General features: G+C 35.5%; 1 protein-coding gene across 1 annotated transcript in view; it reads left to right on the top strand.

Annotated features, from left to right (window-relative positions):
• Window positions 1–21,693, top strand: part of EPHA6 (EPH receptor A6) — a 513,140-nt gene that overhangs the window by 38,235 nt on the left and 453,212 nt on the right. The window contains exon 2 of the mRNA XM_075034050.1: window positions 387–451. Within this exon, the coding sequence (XP_074890151.1) occupies window positions 387–451 (65 nt within the window). The remainder of the gene's footprint in view (window positions 1–386; window positions 452–21,693) is intronic.

The following is a 21,693-nucleotide window of genomic DNA, read 5'->3' as shown; positions in this document are numbered from 1 at the left end:
TAATGCTTAAGTCCACATGCAGACTTTCTAGATTTCCAGGCAAGGGATTGCAGAAATGTGCATGCTTATTCAGGCACCTTTTAATGGTTAAGCATCAGTAGTGTATTGTGATTTGGCAATGATTTCTGCAAAAAATTTAGGTTTTGTATGAGTTATATCTTCTGAGACATTTGATAATGAAATGTAAGCCATGAAAGCCTAAATATTTAGTCTGTTTTTATTCATACTTAAAAGTAAAGCAGTACTTTTAATTGCTTTAATAGCTTTAAGCAGATGTACCTGGCTAATATGGCTAGTTCATGTCATACCAGTTTAATACTTTACTATGTTGTATATGTCTAATCCAAGCAATACCGCAAACATACCATTTCTTTTTCCATTTTCAGTTGTGTTACTTGATACTACAGCTGCCCTTGGAGAACTAGGATGGAAAACATTTCCTTTAAATGGGGTAAGTCACTCACCATTTTGGTTTTATTGTCTTGATTTTGGCATTCTTACACTCTGGAAGTGAATGGCTGTTACACCTGGGTGGATATTCTTGCAATATAGACTTGTCAGAAAGATTTCAGTTGTTCTCAGGACTGCAGCAGCCTGTGTTGTAAGTAAGAATAACAGACACAAGAATGACATGAGTACACATTATTATGCCCTTCTCTTGCTTTTCTGAGTGTTAAGAATCTATCTTACTTTAAATCTGATTCTAACTGTTGCACACCATAAATTTCCATATTAAAAATTCCTACACTGGAGGAATGTGTTATGACTATGTTTTTTGTGAAATAAAAGGAAACATCATTTTTATTTTATAACTTGAAACAAAACTTTAATGATTTAAGTGAGGATTTAATACAGACTAGCATCTGGTAAAATGGTCTCAGGTTAGCTAAATCAGAAAAACATTATAAATATGTTAATGTCATTAAACCAATGTAAACATTTAGAGAAAATATTTAAATGGTTTTGGGGTTTTTCCTGCACTGACCATTCTAGATTAAAGTTTGCTATTCCAGTTTAATGTCTTACATGGGTTCACTGTACTGTTAGTAGAGATTGCCAGGAGGCACTTGACATGGCATACAGGGCCCCAGAGTGTTAGAGGTGTCTGGAGTACTTGGAGATGGTGTGGCCAGGTGAGCATGGGGAAGAGGAGCATTTTTACTCTTCGAAGTTCAGCCATCAGTGCTTTGCCAGTGGCTACACTTCCAAAACCCCTCTTTGCTTTCCACCCAGCTAATGCACATAACAGAGTATCAGAGGCATTTGTAGTTTCACTTTTTCATTAAGATACAGTATACGGGAGCATTTAACACCTATTCTATCAGCTTCTAGTTCTGATGTCACTGTACATATTGTATATCACTTATTTTTATATTAGCTGGCATTATCTCTTAATCCTTGTGTATGAGGCATATAATTACTTGCTTCTCTGAAATGAGCTCAAAAAACACTTCTTCTGAGTGAAAAAATCTTGTTTCATTTTTAGTTATTTTATTTCTTGTGATGTGTTCCAGAAGGAAGTAGAAATTGTCTATCCTCAGCAGCTTAATAATCCATTTTTATAAAATGCCTTCTGTGTCTCTGCCCTCGGGGCTTTCAAGCAATGTGACATTTCTTAATCTCACCCTATTTTCAACTTTATGGATTAGTCTTTTTCAGGTTTTTCCAGTTCTTTATATTCCTAGACATAATTTCACTCTGTTACAAATACTTCCGTGCATACATTTTGTATGCAGTCTCATGCAATCTGAGTTATAATTCTGAAAGTTTTATTTCCTTCAAAAATCCTAGGCAAAACAAATACTGTCATACACTATGATGAGAAAATACAGCGAGGAATTGTTGCTTTAGCAAAAAGCAAATACTGTCATAAACCATGATGAGAAAATACAGTGAGGAATTTTTTGCTCTAGCTTTGTGATGAGCTCCATTGAATTGAACAGGGAGGCTGGTGTTTGGAAGGCACACAAGATACAATTTCAGTTATTCTGTAAATTCTTAAAAGCTTTAGTTACTCCAATAACAATAACCACAATATAGAAGCACAAACAAACCTGCACTCAAAGTTGATTTAAAACATAGCTATTACAACATAATCTATTTTCGTTGGTCATACATACCCTTAACATTAGTTTTGCAGCATATTGAGGTTTTCAGGTGTCTTAGAACCTTTGCTGTGTTTTAAGAAATGGCAGCACTTACTAGAATAGAAGGAATTTACATTTGAGTCAGTACTTGGGATTAAATTATTAGAGAATTTCCCAAATAAATACAATTTGGTTTTTCAAAAAAGTAGCTAGAGTAAATATGTGGGAGAAAAGGGGTTTGTAGCATTAGGAGAACATACAGAATAAGGCTTCCTGGGACATAAAATAGGCAGAATAGACTAGAGTGAAAACTGTGAGAGGAACTGGATAAATTAAGTATGGAGAGGTATTTAAGAGAAGTGTGCGTGTACTGTTAACTCAGAAAGAAAATATGTCTGAACTGTTGATGAATTAATCTAAGCTGTAAATGGGATAAAGATTCATGTGCACTATAACAAAGTAGTTTTTGAACAAACTTTTGGGGAAGTTGCAGGTGAGAATACATCATTTGGAGAAGCATGATCGTTTAAGAAACTGTAAGATATTGGCCACATACAGCAGGTGACTGGATATGCAGACAAACAAGGTCCTCCAATTTCTCACAGTGGAATGAAGGAAGATGCCTTAGGTCAACATTCCAGCAAAGGCTGCTGTGAGCAGTAGGACCTAGTGGCAATGCTGCACCTCTGAAGCAGTGCAGAAAGAAGGAACAAACAAAAAAACCCCAAATAAATGGTGGAGACAGATGACTTATATGAAATTAGAGTTATTTCTCTCACTCACTGATAGTTATGCAGAACTGCTGATTAAAATCAATGTTTGCTTTTTTTTCAGAGTTATCGTCATTCTGACAAACTTCATTAAAATATAACATGTACATTTAGGTATTTGAACATAATGAAAAATTGCATAAAGCTATTAAAATATGAAAAGTTACGTTACTTTGGCTTATAAATTATTAAAGATACCAAAGTTAAAAACTAAACTGGAATGTATTTCTAAACTGCTTCTATTTAAGTTATTCTGGGATCTTGTACCTTACCCAAAAGTGAGACGAAAATTGAGCTTACAATACTCATGTAATTAACAGAATATGACATTTATATGCTTCTTCATGTCACTTGTATGCAATCTCTGAAACAAAAGGCCAATGTTCGTTTTAATTACTACTTGATTCTTATTAAAATGTAAGGCAAAACAGTGCTTTTGGGGTTGGCTATAATGTCTATTATACTTGCTGATTTAGTAAAGAACAGTAAAACTGTTGTCTTTCTGAATCTTGTGCAAACATCAGACCTGTTGTTTTATGTCCACAGTGCTATCTAATCTGAGTTACTTATCTGTCCTACTATAATCCAGAATATGGCATAATTATTGGTGTGATTAAGATTATCACTGAAGAAATAAGAACCTATTTTGTCCTATGAAGGGCACATCAACATTTTTCCTTTCCTGGACGAGAGCGACAGGTTTTGGTTTGTTTGTGCTTTTGAGAGAAGTTTTTGTTCAGATACTGCGTAAATCTTACATGTTACTTTAATCAAACTCCCCCCCCCCCCCCGCACCCCGAAATGTGTGTGTGTGGTGTTTACGTGTGTAAGAAAAATGTCATTGACATGTAATTACTGCTCTGACAAACATTTTTGAGGTTAGGATGATGGGATGATAGTTTTTCTTGAGACTGTAACATTAACAGAAGTCATTAATTTACTGGCATACTCAGTCACAAAGAATGTTTCCATTAAATTAAATAGCAACTGAAATATTAATGCTTGGGATTTGGGTAATATTGAGTATGCCTCAGAGATTTTAAACTACCAGGCTAGGGTGAAGTAGGAGAAAAAATTAGGAGGTATTCTTTTGGAACTTGCAGAACCTTAACCTTCATCTCCCAGACTTTTTATTTATAGTAGATTTATAACATAATGTTTGCAAGCTTTCAGCAGTTTTGGTAACCTCTAGAGGTACCTACCCAAGCAAGTGAAGGTACAACACAGTAGTTTTGTATGTGGCATTTGTATGCAGTCCCATCATTTAGCTGCAAAGATGAGTCATGCACAACTGTGTTATCCATTCCTTGGTAATAAAATATGTGATTTTATTTTTTCATTTCCTTCCCAGTTATTTGTGCAACCTTCCTGAAGCATGAGAATACAATAGTTTTTCTTACAAATGTGTTTTCTTTATTTGCTTGTAAGATTTTTTCCTTGTATTTTGAACAGGTAATGAATTAAGTGCTTAGAGCTACAAAAATGCAGCTTAGAACATTAATATCTTTGAGGTCAGTAAAATCAGCTTTTGTTGATTGAGTTCCAATTTAGCTTGTCAGTGATGGGCTGTCTAAAATTTCTACTTTAATAATGGACACATCTGATACTTCCTCTGTTCTTTGGGCTATAGTTCAAAATGACCGATTGATTTATGAAAAAGAATGTGCTATGGAATGAAAGTAGATCTTTACTCAACAAGCTGTCACTCCATAACCTTGAAAATGCAGAACAAGTTTTTTTGGATTGGTACAAAAAATGGGAAGGAACCCCTTTGTGTAGGTTTCAAAAGAGGATGTGAATGTGAGCTAGTGGGCAGGCCAGTGGAGTTCATGAGAGCCGTTATCCAGGGTTCCGGCTGGAGTCAGTTTGCTGACCTTGGGGACAGGATCATTTTTCCTAGGTTTTCTCACTACTGCCTGTGGTGCTGTGACTGTTAGAAGGGCAGGGGTTTTTGTAGGGGATTAAACACTGTTTACGTGGTTAATAAGGTTTTGAAAATTAAGGAGGAAAGGAAAAAACCTGAAAGCCTGACTAAAACGTAGAGGTCCACAACCTTCACTTATCCACTAGCAGTAATACTAACAAAATAATGTATCTTGGGCAACTCCAGTTGTTGGTTTTTTTCCTTCTGACTTCAGTGTAACTTTTTTTAAAAATTATTATTTATTTCACATTGCATTAAGCAATGTAACACAATCTTGTGAGCAAAATTTGCTCATGAGCTATCGTTTGGAGACTATTGTCATAAGGGGGTGTCTATTCCTGATAAAATTCTACCTCTACTTAACTCTAAGAATGCCTTATTTTGCATGAGGTGAATCTACTTTGCAGCTGTTAATTTGGAATAAAGAGATCTTATTTGAAGAAGAAAATGAATAATGAAATAATACTCTGCTTCTAACATTAATCTAAATTTTAACTTGCCTGTAGCCGCTTCATAAACTCCAAAAACATTTTAAAATTAGCGTAAAAGAAGGGCAAGGTGACTCATAACACAAACCTGTGAGAAATTATTTACATGTGGAAGGAGCTTGTACAACCTACCTTGACTTGTCATAGTAGGCGAAATGTATAGCCTCAGCAGTAAAGAGCCTACTAGAAGTCCTCTAAATTATTTGACACCTGTGTGATGACACTATTTTAATCCCAGTTCCCACAGTTATTTGAACAGCTTCCTTGTCAACTGGTAATTTTCCTATTGATTTATCAACAGAGGTAATGCTGTTTTGAATATCTTCTTTCTTTGGGGCATCTTTTAATTTTTTTAATAACTCTCACTAATACACAGTTTTAGGGTTTTTTTTCTGTTATGAATTTGTTGAGACTGGACTTGTCAAAGTACTGATTTATTTTTTTCCCCTACCAGACTGATTGTTTTACCCTCTCTGTTATGCGAAGTAATTGTTTTACAGTAAATCCATCAGTCAACAATTCACTTTTTATCTCCTTCTTAGCTAATTAGAAGACATTTCTATGGTTTATGGTAACACATTTTTGAATGGCTAGTTCTATGGTTTATGGTAACACATTTTTGAATGGCTAGTACTGTTTGTCACCAGTACTCACTCACTAATCTTTTTTCATATTGTAATCAGAGATGATATTGAGGTTTTTCAGTGCCAACCTGCAAACATTTCTTTCAAAGTAGCTGCATCCATCTTCACCTTCATTTTTTAACGGCTGTCTCTGAAGGTAATTGGGCCAATATGTCTTGGAACATTCTTCTACAATAATTCAGATTTTTAACTATTAATTTTCGTGAGTAGAGTGATTATTTTTTAGAATTTTCCTACTTTCCTTTCAAGTCACATAAAACCAAAACACTTCTAAAGAAAGAGAGAGAAGCTTAGGCTCCTTCCTTTATTAAAACTATCTATAAACAAAACAATTAGCAAAAAAAATAACACTCTCCACTACAAACTCATTGGATGCATAAAGAGTAGAAAACAATGTAAGAAGTTAGCTAAGAAAATTGACTTAAAGAAGAGAACAAAGAAAAAAAGGCAGTACAACTTTACTGTGTGAAATGATAAGACAAGTATCAGGTTCAGCTTTAGGCACAAGATACACAAGATAGTAAGAAGGAATATAAAGTGGGGAAATGATAAGAGAGAACAGAGCAAGTAATGTGAAAGTGGCAGAAGATAGCAAGATAAGCAAGTAAAACATAAGCAAGTATCTGAGATACAAGGCTAAGAAGTGTGTGGTGAAATCACTAATATACAAACAGAAAGTGAGGTGAGTGCATTAAGCCTGCTCAGGTAGCAGTATGGCATCATAAGAAAAAGGTAGGGAGTGTATGGTAGATATGGTGATACTGAGTCTCTATGATTTAGTTCTGTATTTCATACTATCTTGTTATCTACAAGCAGAGAACTACGTTTTACAAAAGATGACAACAAATAAATTGTACAGATTATAGCATTAAAGAAATGCATAGTCTCCTCGCTGTAGTTCCCAGTCATTTGGATTTGTCTATGAAATAGAAATCAGATAAGTTATGTGTATTTGTAAACATACAAATTTGCAAATACATATAGCCACTTCAATATTGATTTTAAAGGTGATGGTGATTTGAACTTTTCGTATAGCATTGTGAATTACAATATCATCAGTACTGCTAGTCTTCCCTTTTAATACTGTAACTATTAGAACTCAATAGATATTTAAATTCTTTATGACCAGAAGGAACAATTCATCAGATCGCCCATATATCAGAGACTGTAAGATTTCAAGCCTCGCCATTGTGTTTACTCAGTAAGAAGTATTTCATTTAAGTATATCTTTTTAAAAGACATCAAGAAACCATAACTTCCCTTGGTAATTTGTTCCATTAATTAATTAAATCACTTTTAAAAAAAGGGTTCCTACTTGTCTGATTCTTCCTTCTCAGCCTCATATTCTAGTATCTAAATCAATGAAGTCCTTTGTTGCTCCCCCTACTTCTCCAAAGTTCAAGTCATTGTGTGGTTCTTTTTTGAAAAAATGGACACAAGTATGTAGTAGTTACAGTCAATTTCATTATTTTCTACAGTTACAAATCATGTCACTTTGCTTTACTGTTCTCCTGTTTAACCATCAAAGAGATCCCACTAGGCTTTCTCACTACAGTAATAATATTGGGAGCTCATGTTCAGTTGGTTTCCACTGTGTCTCATAATTGTCTTCCTGAGCTGCAGTTTTATACCACATACTAATCCATCTATTAGGTAAAAGTGGTATCCCCGCTCCTAGATAAGTAAATATACATCATTCTTCAATGAGTGTTCCTGACCAAAATATTTATATCATTCTGTGTGACTTTTGTGATCTAAATATTTACCAAACAATTTACCTTTGAAAAGCCTCGTTAGAAAAAACCTTAACAATATTTCATTTTTATAGCTAAAATATGGTATTTATGATGCTAGATGACTATACGATGTATGATAATACTTCCTAGTCTCTGTAATCTGTGCTTGAATATTGTAAACTACTTTTAATTATGCATCATGTGACACAATATAATGGCTGAAAAAGGTCACAGCATGTTACGTTCAATAAACTATCTTTATAAACACAGCTTGAGGTCAGGATTTGCGGGATGAATAAGATACTTCAGGGCATTTAAAACCAGAATTAAGAAATCCAATGATATGTATTGGTTCCCAGTGTGCTTTGTGGTTGGAGAAATGTGCCTTAGTGAACAAGGGATTGTAGTTCAAAGACATCCTTTGCTTCTTAATATAGTAAATTGTGGTGGATTGACCCCAGCACGGAGCTAAGCCCCTGCCCAGTTACTTGCTCACTCCCACCCCGTGGGCTGGGGAGAAAATCAGAGGGGCAAAAACCTTCAGGTCAAGATAAAGATAGTTTAGTGAGTGGGGGAAAAAAAATGTGATGCAAAGGCATCTATTCACCACCTCCCACCAGCAGACCAATGCCCATCCAGTCTCCAAGCAATGGCTACTTTGAAAAAACTACCATCCTCACCCCCCTGGCTTGATTGCTGAGCATGACGTTTAATGGGATGGAATATCCCTTTCGTCCGTCTGTGTCCCCTCCCCACCTCTCGCCCACCCCTAACCTGCTCCTCAAGAGGGCAAAGTGAGAAACAGAGGCAGCCTTGATGCAGTGCAAGCACTGTTCAACAACACCTAAAACATTGGTGTGTTATCAGCACTGTTTCGGTCACCAGTCTAAAAAACAGCACCATATGGACAACTATGAAGACAATTAACTCTATCCCAGACGGACCCAGTAAACATAATTAAAATTAAAGTTGTGTGAAAGTCAACAGGAAAAAATGTCAATACCAAAAAAAAGACTTCTATCTGAAGGTGTCTCATTTTTTTATTCTAAGCAAATCATAGAATCATTTAGGTTGGAAAAGACCTTTAAGATCGAGTCCAGCCATTAACCTAAGACTGCAAAGTCGACCACTAAGTTGTGTCCCTAAGTGCCACATCTACACGTCTTTTAAAGACCTCCAGGGATGGTGACTCCACCACTTCCCTGGGCAGCCTGTTCCAATGCTTGATAACCCTTTCAGTGAAGAAATTTTTCCCAATATCCAATCTAAACCTCCCCTGGCGCAACTTGAGAGCATTTCCTCTTGTTCTAATGCTTGTTACCTGGGAAAAAGAGACCGACACCCACCTCACTACAACCTCCTTTCAGGTAGTTGTAAAGAGCGATAAGGTCTCCCCTCAGCCTCCTTTTCTCCAGACTAAACAGCCCCAGTTCCCTCAGCTACTCCTCATAAGACTTGTGCTTTAGACCCTTCACCAGCTTCGTTGCTCTTCGTTAGATGCGCTCCAGCACCTTAGTGTTTTTCTTGTAGTGAGGGGCCCAAAACTGAACACAGTACTCGAGGTGCGGCCTCACCAGTGCCAAAACCAGGGACAATCACTTCCCTGCTCCTGCTGGCCACACTATTTCTGATACAAGCCACAATGCTATTGGCCTTTTTGGCCGCCTGGACACACTGAATGGTCTGTGGAACAAAGAACTGCAGCCATGTGGATAGATGTTGCAGAAGTAGCAAGAAGCAAAGTTTTAACTAAGAACTGAGGGTATTTTTGAGAAAAAAACACATCCAAAAGTCTAAATTCTTACGTCTATTACAGCAGTTCATCTGCAATACAGATATGTAGTTGCATCTATGAAAGCTCACCAGCAGGATTTCTGAGGTGTCACAGAGGCTGTGGTTTTAATAACAAGTTTAATAAAAGGTAGGGATTTAGCTGTCAGAACATTTAACAGGGATGAAGGAAAAAGAAGGAAGCTGATCAGATTTTCACACAATATGCGGAATTTACGATAAGACATTAAGAAAAATATCTGAAGTCACGTATTTGAGCTGTAATTTGGACATAATCAGACACATGCTCTGCAATGCCATATTTAGAATCCTTTTTGATGGTCAAGACATTGTATAAGGGAAAAGGTAAGTTGAGGGGTATTTTTTTGAGCTTGATGTCCATCTGCAGGGATTAAACAATTAGGTATATCCAAGATCTAGTTAAATGTCTGCGAAGGCTTTTCTAAAGGAATTGCTGTTGCTAATATGAGATGACTTGCCTGTGGGAGTCAAGTTTCCATGTTTCTTTTAGCAGCATCTCTTAGAACATGAAAGGTTTTCTTGAAAACTGTGTCCCCCTGGGACTGTCAATGTCTTAAGTAATTTGGTGCATGCCTGAATTTTTGTTTTCACCTGCATTTCCAGTTAAAATGGCAAAGATCTTAATTTGCCTGCATATGTAACCTGAAAATCCTGGCCACAGAATTAGCTGTGACTGCGCTGGGAATTTGAGTATCTACTGGATGGATGCAGAGTTACCAGAGCATGTTCCATCTGAAATAGTTAAATTCACAGAATGTGTTAGAAGCTGTGACGAAGAGATGTTATTTGTTATCCTCATTTTTTTTTGTACATACATTTGGGCAGTATGGTGATTATTTTTCATTTGGTTTTGTGTGAAACATCTAATTACAGATTCCACGGAGGGTAGTTATTGGCAAAATACACTGTTGTGTTCTTATTTGGATATTGCAAACACATTTGGGCCCATTTGTGCTTGCCACTGTGCAGTCAGAGATCTAAAGCATTCATAGCCTAAACAATGAGATATAATTTGCTGTAAAGTAAAAACAAAGCAACAAAAAAAAGCACCCCAAAAAACATTTGTAGGAAAGCAGATATAATGAAAGAGGATTATAAACATATTTGAATGGTTCAGTACAGAACAGCTATATACTTAAATAGTAAACAGTAAAAGTAAAGCCATAGAAGTAGTCTCTAGACTGCACAACCAAAAGCAATTTATTGTATTTTTAGTGAATTATCTGCTAAGTCTGAACTTTATGATAGTAATGCTGCATATACTTTTTGCATTATTTTTCCATTCCTGTTTAATTTAAATGGTATTGTATAGAAATATATTCCTAGTAAAGGCAAAATTTCCAGTATATAACTGGAACTGTGGGCCATCTGCGAAGCAGAAGCATTTTCCTTACTGGTTTTATAGTAGGATTACCTTTTACTAGGATGTCATGCTAGGAGCTTGTCATTTCCATTTCATCCTCCATGACTATTCAAATATTTAACATAAAACAATACCAAGGGGGGTGAATTCCATGTTGAAGCCACATAGCTGAAATTCAAGTGTATCAGCCAAATAGTGAAATGATATGACCCTTAATGAGTTCGGCTCTTTCTTGCCCAAGATCTAACTTCTCTGACTCCCTCCTCACACCAAATACTCTTTGCTTTCTTACCTGTCTGTATGCTTTCATGACCATTAAGGACTCTGTTTTGTTGGGGGTTTTTTTAATCACTTTTGAGTAGCATCAGGAACATAATAAAGAAAAAGGAAACAAAGCAGGCAGTCTTTGCAGAGAGGTGCTATTTAAAATACCAACCTTTTTTCCCTTAAAAAGTTTGTTTGTACTTTGGTTAGAAGCAGTTCATGCACTCAATGCCCAGAAACTACCAAACAGCAAATGTAAAACTATTTACTTCATTTTCTTAGGGTACTGATTTTAATGTTGCTTGTGTATCACGTATGCTTTAATTATAATGCACAAAGAAAATTGATTATTTTTCAGAGTATGTTGTATATTCTATAGCAAAAGAAGGCACAGAAGCAGTATTTATATTTTCTGTTACGCTTCTCATTGTAGGTATGAGAAACGTTATGATTAGTGGAGCACAGTAAATATTGAACTATTTCAGTTGTGCAGCCCCACAAAATGTATGCTATATCCTGTATTGTTTTTTCAAAAATACATTGGTTGGAAGTTAAAATAAATAAGAGTACCATATATGGCTTGCACATCTACATACTCAGTTCATGAAAAATAGCTTTTAAGTCTTTGCAGGTTGCACATTCATATCTTGCATTCAGAAGTTTATGATATCTTGGCTTTCCAAAAAGGGCAGTAAGAGAGAAAAAAAAAAGAAAGTCTAATTTAGTAAAAATTAACACATTTTTGCCTTTTTTTTCCTGTAGAGAAATAATCATATTTTGAGAAGGAAAACATACTGGGTAGAGGGAGGAAGATTGATTCATTTAAGCTGTGTGGGGTATATTCTCAGCAGTGTTGAATTACAGAATTTTATGGTTTCTGCCAGCATGTAAATACTCTGAAATTCAAAAAATTCACTCATGTCCATTCCCAAGTAAATATAATATTGTTCTGATATAATTCAGTGTTCACTGTGCACACACATGGAGCTAGAAAGAATGGCAAATTGAGTGTTGCCTTCATTACAAAATCATGGAAAAGAAAGGACCAAAGGAAAGTGGAAGAAAAGCAATATTTATGGAAATACCAGGTGCATACTGCACATCTCTTTATCTGAACCATTGTATTTTCAGAGACTTTAAGAACTGCTATACTGAACTCATGGGAAATACCCCTTTGGAATTCCTGTGTGCTTAGGAAATGGTCTCATAAATGCTTATGTAGTTGATAAATACTTAGGTATTCTGAAAACCAATCTCTCTGGATTGTTCAAAAGCCACAAAAATATTTTTTTTTCCAAGAGAAAAAGGTAAAAGTGGCGGCAGCAAAAGATGCTTCACTGTCTCATGTCCAGTTACTGCTTTTTACTTGTATGCTATGTTCAATAATTGAGGGAAACTCTTAGGCAAACTTCGGCTTTCTTTTTATCATTTTTAGTGACTGGAATAATTTATTTTCTAAAAGTGGAACTTTTATGTATAATGAAAATGAAAGAATTAATATATTCTTAAGGATTTGCAGTAGCCTGACCTTATATTGGGAGCCTTTACTTAGAATTAACAGAAAAGGAAGTTAAAAAAACAAAAAAAACCCTAACTTTACCTTAGAACTTTTTACAGATGTTTAAATACCTTAAATGAATTTTTCAAGTTACAGAAAAGTAACCAATTTATCAAGAAATCTGCAAGCTTGAAGCATTCTCTAAGCATCTCTCAAATATTTAAGCACACACATAGTCCCCTTTGCAAATTGCAGTAAATCATTTATGTTCTGATGGTGCTTTAAATTATGAGATGTAACATGGATACCAACAGTTTTAACAGTTGTAAAGATGGAAAGACTATATGTATGAATAGTTTTTCTGCTCCGCTAGAATTCTTACCAAGTGGATCGTAGTACAGCAGTTAGGAACAGTTTGGGGCACAATTAAATACTGCTCTATTTCCCAGCAGTTTTTCCCTTGTGGTGCTGAGACAGACCTTTCCATTTCTTTTTGAGAAAGTGTGGGACAAGGAGGACTCTATCACTACCATTTTGACATTGTCTGCTATCTTCATGTTAGTTGCAGTCTTCAAGGGCTTAATAAATTTGGTTTTCTTCCTTGTAGGTGGAGACAGTTTTGTCCCTGCTTTTCCTTGCTCCTTTTCTTTTTCCTTTGTCTGTATTTTATCTTCTGTCAAACGGCCCCTGTTTTACCAGCTCCCTCAGTGACAGGTCTTTCCTTGTCCAGCTATTCATGCTAAAAACTCAAATAGACATAGAGGCTATGACTCTTGCTAGCTAAAAGACAGCCAAGAAGCAGCAGTAGAGTAGTGTTGGATTGTGCATGTTCCTTGCCTATTAACCTCCTCCTTGCTGCTTTGCAGTGGTCCTACTTGCTGTCTCTAAGACAAGTCTTCTATGAATTCAGGGCTGAGATGAGATCCTGGCCCTCTTATAAATGTTGGAGTGATAAAACTAGGCCTGAGACTACTGACAAAATTATGGCAGCTGGACTGAAAGTGTGGTGCTGAAGAAATTCTTCTCTGCTTTGCTCTCTTTGCCAGTAGATGTCTGTCTCTAAACCTCTAGTACAACACTTGAGCTTGAAAACTCTTCTCTGAGGAACACTTAACATTTAAAGTGTGCAGCAATTGCTAGTCCAAGATATAAAGAATTGAAAACTTCAGATTTAAGAAGAGACACTTTACACAGTAATTTGCACACATGATTTAATGTGCATATCCTGCAAAGGGATCCAAGCAAGTACAGAGACGTTTACCACATGGATTATGTATTTACGTAAGCAGTCATAGCAGAATTGGATACTCTTCACGTAATCCTAATAAGCTACTTAAAAAAGTGGAAAATAGATAGTTTGTAGATATGTTTTCTGATTGCTAATAAAGAAATGGAATTATTTGTAATCATCACAATTCTGTGGAGAACAAAACAGAAAAAAAACCCAGTAGAAAATCCAGGTGTATATGAATAATAATCTGTAACTATATTTCAGATTTAAGAGGATAAACCTCCTCTACTGTATTTAATCAAAAGAATCCCTTCCTAAGAGTTTAAAACAAAATACGTGACTTGCAGAAATAAATTGAAAGATCACAAGTGCTGTTGAGATGTAGAACAACATTTGAAGAATGCAGATGTTCTAGCTGACTTTTTTTGTTTTGTTAAGCATGTAACCTTGAAATGAACAGAAATGGATGGTCTCACTTGGCAAAATGGTACAGAAATCAATTTGTATTTCTGGAGGCTTGATGATCCTGTGGTTTTTTTTAGAAACAACCTAAAGTTTTCCAATGGACACAGTGAGACAGAGTGGAGGTGAACCTGCCTCTGGGTATTTTAATATTGGGGAAGGATCTTATCAACCAGATCTGTTTAAAAACCCAAACAAATAAAGTCTCCCAAACAAGGCTATCACTAAATGGAAGAAATATGTATGAATTCAACTAGCAGCAGTTATTTTAAGAAGTCTATTAATGTTTCTTTGGAATTAGCTAGTAGTGTTAAAAAACTAGGCATATTGCAGAGTTACTAAAAAGAAAAAAGTAACAAAGTTTAAATTAGCAGACACAACAGCTAAGTAATGTGATGATATGCTTAATATAGCCTTGTTCAGTGATTTCTCTGCATATCTGTTAGTACTTTTTGTCAGCTTTCCATACTATAAGGAATTCTCCCAATTTCTTAATTTTTCTTAAGGAAGAGCTCAAACATTTTGTTTTGCTCTCAGCTAACGGTTACATAGATATTCTTGCATTACACTTACGACTAGTAAGTCGTGAAGTGGTGAGTGTTAGACATGTAATTTATGCCATAAAATTTGGCTAGTAATGTTCAACTTACTGTACCATAGATGCTACTGCTTACTCACTTCGGGTCTTGGTATGTCAGAGGAATGCTACTAATAATTTTATATCAAAATATTTTAAAAGGTTGATAGAGTTCATTATTAACACTAGCATAACTAAGGAGATTGCTTTGGTTCCCTGTTTCATGTAGGATAGCTAAGGGGATTGACTTTAGCTCCCTGATTCTTGCCATGATGATTAAGGGGATTTGTTTAAACACCCCATTTCATGTGCTATAGCTACTATAAAAGGATTAGTTTTGGATTCCACTTTCACGTGGGAAAGCTAAGGGGATTAGCTTTAGCTTTTCATTCCATGACAAAATAGCTAAGGGCAATTGCTTTTGCTGCCCATGTGGTTGCATCAAGATTTTTCTTGCCTTTTCTGTTCTTGTTTCAGTTTCTATTCCTCTGTTCTTACTGCCCAAAGTCATTTTACTTCAAGCTTTCTGCCCTGCTATTGGAAGGCCCATGGCCCATACTGAACTTTTTATCCATTAAGGGAAATTAATTAGAAGTAATGAAATTCCACGTGGTTTTGTTCTCTTCCTCACTGAAACACAAACATTAGTATTTCTTGGGATAAAGTCAAGTGTAGCAATTGCCATAACCGATCACACTGCTCGTCCCTCTAATGCAGTGTTTAATTTCTGGCAATGAACGTGACCATGAGCTTCAGCTGTAGATGAAGGACTCGGAGGACTATTTCCATTGCCCATTGGAGCAAAACTGCAGAGATTCTTGATCAAGTCCAATGAAGGTATCACCTGAGCCACAAATAGTATAGCCAATTCAGTGCAGCACCAAATCCAAGCCAACAGGCACTCTGGAAGGGCAGGATTTGTTAGCTAGGGTGCAAAACCCTAGTCTTGAGTTGTCTCAGAAACTCTCTTTGTGTTCCTGCACAGCATTCCTTCTGTGAATATAACAATTCCAGTAGAAAAAGCTCCGAGGCCTTTGTACCAAATTGCATTGTGCAGCTAGCACAAATTAATATTTTCAAGCCACTTAAAAGCAAATGAGATGTCTATATGTAAATTCAAAACAGGTACTTCATGCACAGCTAATAAATTTATGTCTGTGCTATTAAGTAAATCAGGATCTGTGCCCTGGCTTTGAAGGCAGGTGTCTCCACAAAGCCATTTTAAATACTTGCTCTTATCTGAGTCTCTGTCTAGGAGATGAGCAGGTTTTAGTCTATAAATCCAGAAACTAATGAGCTTCTTTCTTTGACAGTCAATTTTTATATCTTTTTATTGTTACTTGTGTAGTGAAAGTGCTTGAAAATTTACATTTTTGCTTACCAAAACACTTCAACATGTGCCTGTCTTTAAAGGTATAGGTATTTCTTTTGAAGTGGTGTGCTTAAAGTTAAAAATGTGTTTAAATTCTGTGAAGAACTGGCCTTGTATATCCATATTGCGTCAGAATACATATGCATGTAAGGAATCAGAAAAAAACCCCAGACGTTGGCTTTTAGTTTAATGACCGTTAGCTCACTATGGGCCTCATCCATACCACTTGCTGGAAGCAGTCCCTGCCTGCCATGCACTATCCAGATACACTGTGCCCAGAAAATGTCTAGGGGAGTGCTAGTTGGCAAAGGCCAAACAAACAACAAACTGCTAACAAATAAGCAGTATGGATGATAGTGCACCAAGTGTTCCAGCCTACTGCCCTGGTCTACTGTACTAGTGCAGACATAGCCTTAGGGACGGTATTCTTAAGAGAATACTTGCAAAAACATATGCTGTTTTCCAGTTTTGATCCTCCACAACGGAATATAGCAGAACTATTTCAGCAGCTGCTGTTATTAGCTGTCAGCTTAAAAGCCGGTTATTTCTATTACATGTGCAGCCACTTCAGTCTTACATATATACAGTCATGACTGTATATGAACATGAGAGATGTGCAAATAGATACACATTCTTCTATGATTGTATGTGTTTATATCTTGTCCACTGAGTTGTACAATTACCTGTTTTGAGATTACAGCACATTCTGGAATTTCTTTCACGCTTTGTGCAGCTCAGTAGAACTCAGGGTTTGAATTTGTCCCTGCAGTGCCCTAACTTGGCTTTAAATTTACAAGGCTCTTTTGCTATGACGTTTTTTGCTTTAACTCTGAAAATAAAATGCAACAAAACAGTTAGAAAAGAAAGCCGATTTTGTATAAAATTTTGCACATTTCTGAAGAGAAAAAAGAAAAATGCAATGGAGAAGTTCTTCCAGAAACACTGACCTGCCAAATACTGTATATCTTGAGCCTTCTATGGAATAGATAGTAGTATGTTAAGACAAACATGCAGCAAACCACCTCAGTAAAAAATCAAATTCTCTGTAATGTATTTGAGGTAGCAGTGCTATGAGAAATTTGGCTTTAACTCAAGCCCAGCTGATTTATCCACAGTATAGTATCAACATCTGATGAAGATGAAAACAACTTAGGTTTGGGATTTTTTCCCCATTTGGGTCAGTGCTGGAAATTTCCTGAGGGAAAATGTTTTGTTCTTTGTAATTATTTTGATTTATATACTGAAGACTGTTTCTAAGGGTGACGGATTTCCTTCTTTGACTGCTACAGAAGAGCCAGGAAAACAGGGTAAGAGTTACTGCAATTGCTTTAATCTGAATATTCCTTCCTCATGGGAATCATCATGAATCTACAACCTGGTTGCCTCAGCTAGAGATCATTTATAATCTATGATTATTAAATTTTATATTTCTTGACTCCCTTGGAGTAATGTAACTTCCTGCATGTATTTTAAAGTTATGAATATACAATAAAATATGGTACTAGCAATAGCAAATTAATCACAAGCAATGGGATAAATTTTCTGTAAGAGTAAAGCTTGAATTTTTATGGAGTATTGAGACAGTTTTTCACTGCTATCATATTTATGCCTTTTTGTGTAGTACTGTTGTATATAGTAGGGCTTTTTAAAATTTTCATCGCATATGTTTTGTGCCTGCAGAGCTAGGGTTAGTCAGAAAAAAGACAGAACTTCAGTGAAGACAAATTTAGACATAGGAACATTTACTAAGAGTAATGAATTGTAGTTTTTTTTAACAAAACGTCAAAAATAAGGTAATAGCAGTAACTATAATACATGGTTATAGTCAACTGCATTACATTATATAGAGGAAGGAAGCCTAGAAAGCTTTTTTGGCTTTCAGCCCCAGAAAAATGTTCTCTTAAACTGTTCTATTGAAAAGAAGTTTTTTCTTTTCAATATCCCCCTTTTTCTTCTCTTTACAAAGTAAATCAATTAAATATTAGTGATATGTTGCCAGTAAGCAAAAACCCAACCTTACTGTGGTTGCCATATTTCACTTACCACCAACTCTTGGAAATTTTCACAACAGAAATTTAAACTGAGACTTGACAGTTTTGAGAGCAGTACAAGAATGTTTTAATATATATATGAACTGTAGTCCAAAATTTCCTAGCATTTTAATGTTCTGTGAACATTTCAATGAAACTTTATAATTGTGTGCAACTTTAACCTACATCCTGCTGATTCACAGGATGCATAAGATTCAAAATATTTAATTATATATGCTGGCTAAACATGATGTTTTAATTTGTCTTGTTATAATACTATGAACAAATATATTATTAAGATTTTGTTTGCAAGAGTTAAAAGTGATGTAGGGGATGCTTTTGGAAAGCTTCTAACTTTTAGCTAAAAGAAATGGTTGCATTTGAAATGGCATTTTTAATACCTTTTTTAGAGTTGTAATTTTAAATAAAGCTATTGTAGGTGCTATGTAGAAGAACTGAAATATTGTCAAAGAAAGGTGCAGTAAGTGTTAAACTACTTGTTAAGAAGCAATACACTTTGCTGTAGCCACTGTTTTCTGTGATTGTACGGAAAATGAAATGGATTAGCTACTAAATTGTGATTTAAGAATAAGATGAAGGATATCAAAGATACCAAAAATGTTTCTGAAGATTAGTGAAAAATTGTTTCTGTGTAATTCTGTAGGTGACTGTATAGTTTTTGAGTTACTTTGAATAGAACCTTTTTTGATTATTTTTTTCTATGTTTTGACTTCTTCAAATTTCACTTCATTGTAAGAGTTGAATGTTTATTACTCATTTTTGATCTGCTTACATTGGCACTGATATGATAAAGCAGGTTTGTTTAAATTTCAGGAGTGATGATATGTAATTCTTGTAGTTCCTTGGCATAGGACATGTAAATAGTGTTGAGCAGTGTCATAAAAGAAGTTCTGCATCAGCCACATCACACCTGGATTCCTTGGAAGTGGAATTCAACAGTTCTTAGATACTGTGTGGTTCATATAGCAAAGGAAACACAGCCCTGTAAAGTTCATAGCCTTGTGTGATACGATTTGTAAGTACTTTCATTACCCTTGGGAATATGACATTAGAAGAATAATACTTTTATTCAAAATCTTAGTTCATCTAAAATAATTCCACAGCTAATGCTGACTGGCATGATATTTGAGACAGCAACTTTCTTAATCCCAGGATTTTTAAAAATCCTTTTAAAGAGTAAAGTACATTTTGAGACCTTAAATTAAAGGCAAATGTAAAGTTCTTACCATTCATGGATTTCCCTGCTCTTTTTCACTTATTAAAGAAAACAGGGGACTAAATTTTACCACTTGCAGGTGAATGCAGAAGGAACAGAGAGACTGTCTTGGCCACTATCTGAAAGTGGAGTACTTTCATATCTACACCTTGATATAGATGCAGATGGCAACTGGCATACCTGATCGAACTCCTTGATCTAAAAATGTATGTTGCAATATAGGTTAATGGCTATGTCTTTTGTACCTGTTAAAGTCACAGACGTGGGTGATACAGACAGTACATGCCTCAAAATATGTGAAACTGTACAGAAACTGCAATAACAAAAATCTCCGAACCATTGGTGTATAGAAGTGGCATACATTAAATGCATCTTACCAAAAGTAAATTAATCTACCTAAAACGAGAATCGAGGCAGGACAATGACTACAAACAAAAGCAAAGAAAGAATTACAGTTAACTGCCTCTGGAAGTGGAGCACGTATATTTGTGCCTGTGTTTGTGGACTAAATATACTCTCACCTGGGACCACACTGGGCATTTAGCTTAATCTGTAGATTTGCACAAGGGATTTACTGCTTTTTCCATCAGAGGTGGAAGTGTGCCAGAGCAGGGTTTTTATGCATGTAAAAAAATCAGTCTTCAGATATGGCTCTTTAGTTCATTTAAGGTTTACAGTATGCATCCATGGATCTAACTTTTTGTTTGCGTTGCATGAGGGCTACATAGCCAAAGGACATTTTGTCAGAAATCTCTAGCAGTGTACAACAGTTATGCAAGTGTGGCTCGCAATGTAACTGGAAGGACCAACATCTTAAGGACAAGGGAATTCAGTAAAAAGTTTTAGCTGAAAATGATTTTCCATGTCTGTAAAATTTGTAAATAAAATTAAATACTAAGGATTTTCTTCTTAAGTGAATTGATAGATTGACATATCTTATTAAAAACGAAGCTCAATCTAATTTGAAAGACCCTATAGACAAATGACATAAATAATATTTTCTTTTCTTGGGATCTGATTCTAATTTGAGAATTCTAAAGGGTGTCTTCTTGTCCCTTGTAGAAATATTGTGCATTCCTTTCTATCCCAAACACAATCAAAATAGTCTTCAAGCTATGTGACAATAGATTTTGTATATCTGGTATCATACCTTTTTAAAGAGTTGTTGAGAAGTTTAGACTTCAGCTACCTAAGAGAAAAAATAACACTACACAAAAGTACTAAAGGAATTTTGCTGTGTGAATCCTGGAATTAGTCAAGAATAAAGGAGTGATCAACACAAGCCACATTTTTACTCTGATTTTCTTTGTAGACAGATAATGAAATACATTTTCCAGCAGAAAATTCACAATGTTTTAGGTAACCGTGACTATTTTCAGTTTTGTCACTTTCAGTCTAAGTTAGTTAAAATACTGTGTTAATTGAAGAGAGCATTTATTTAATTAATTAGTTGCTGACTTGTTAACAGCAGTGATGGTATTATAATATATAAATATCTGTAGATCGTTCTCTATGATCATGCATGTCTTGTGATGTGCTGCGTTTTAGAAATTACTATAATATCCCAATTGTTGTAAGTCTAGCTTTTTTGTACCCTGCTGTCTCACAAGTTTTCTGGCTGCATTTGTCAGTTCATTTGGCTTCCTTCTACTCCTTTGCAATCTGTCAGCAGGCTTGCAACATTTTCATTTCTGCTAGCTGCATTGGTTAGATTCCCCTCAGTGTTCAATCTGTTCTGCATTCATTTTGCCACATTCTGTGCTGAATTTGTAATTGTGTCTAGAAATAGTAACTGACAGTTGGTCAGTTGGAAAATGGGACAAGTAAGAAATTATGATGACATTAGTTTAATGTACTTAAAACAAAACTGACAAATCATATATAGGATAATTTAATAATAAAGTACTTCATTTATAACAAGAGTATTATGATTGAGTTTTCTGAGTCAAGACTGAAATTTTGCTTTTTTAGAAAATATTAATACCTTGAAATTCAAATACATAGTCTCCATCTTTAAACTTTCACCACCATCTGTAAAATATCCCCAACTATACCTAGCCTTCGAGATGTCATGATCCCAGTTATCAAACACTGAGTGAGGATTTGTTCCAGTCTCCCATGTCCACATCATCTAAATTAGGTTAACTGAGAAGGGGTTTTTATTGCCTATGTATGTTTATATTGCTATATCAGTTGAT

Source organism: Buteo buteo, chromosome 8 (assembly GCF_964188355.1).
Source record: "Buteo buteo chromosome 8, bButBut1.hap1.1, whole genome shotgun sequence".
Taxonomy (NCBI): domain Eukaryota; kingdom Metazoa; phylum Chordata; class Aves; order Accipitriformes; family Accipitridae; genus Buteo; species Buteo buteo.
This window is presented reverse-complemented; position numbering and strand designations above follow the sequence as displayed.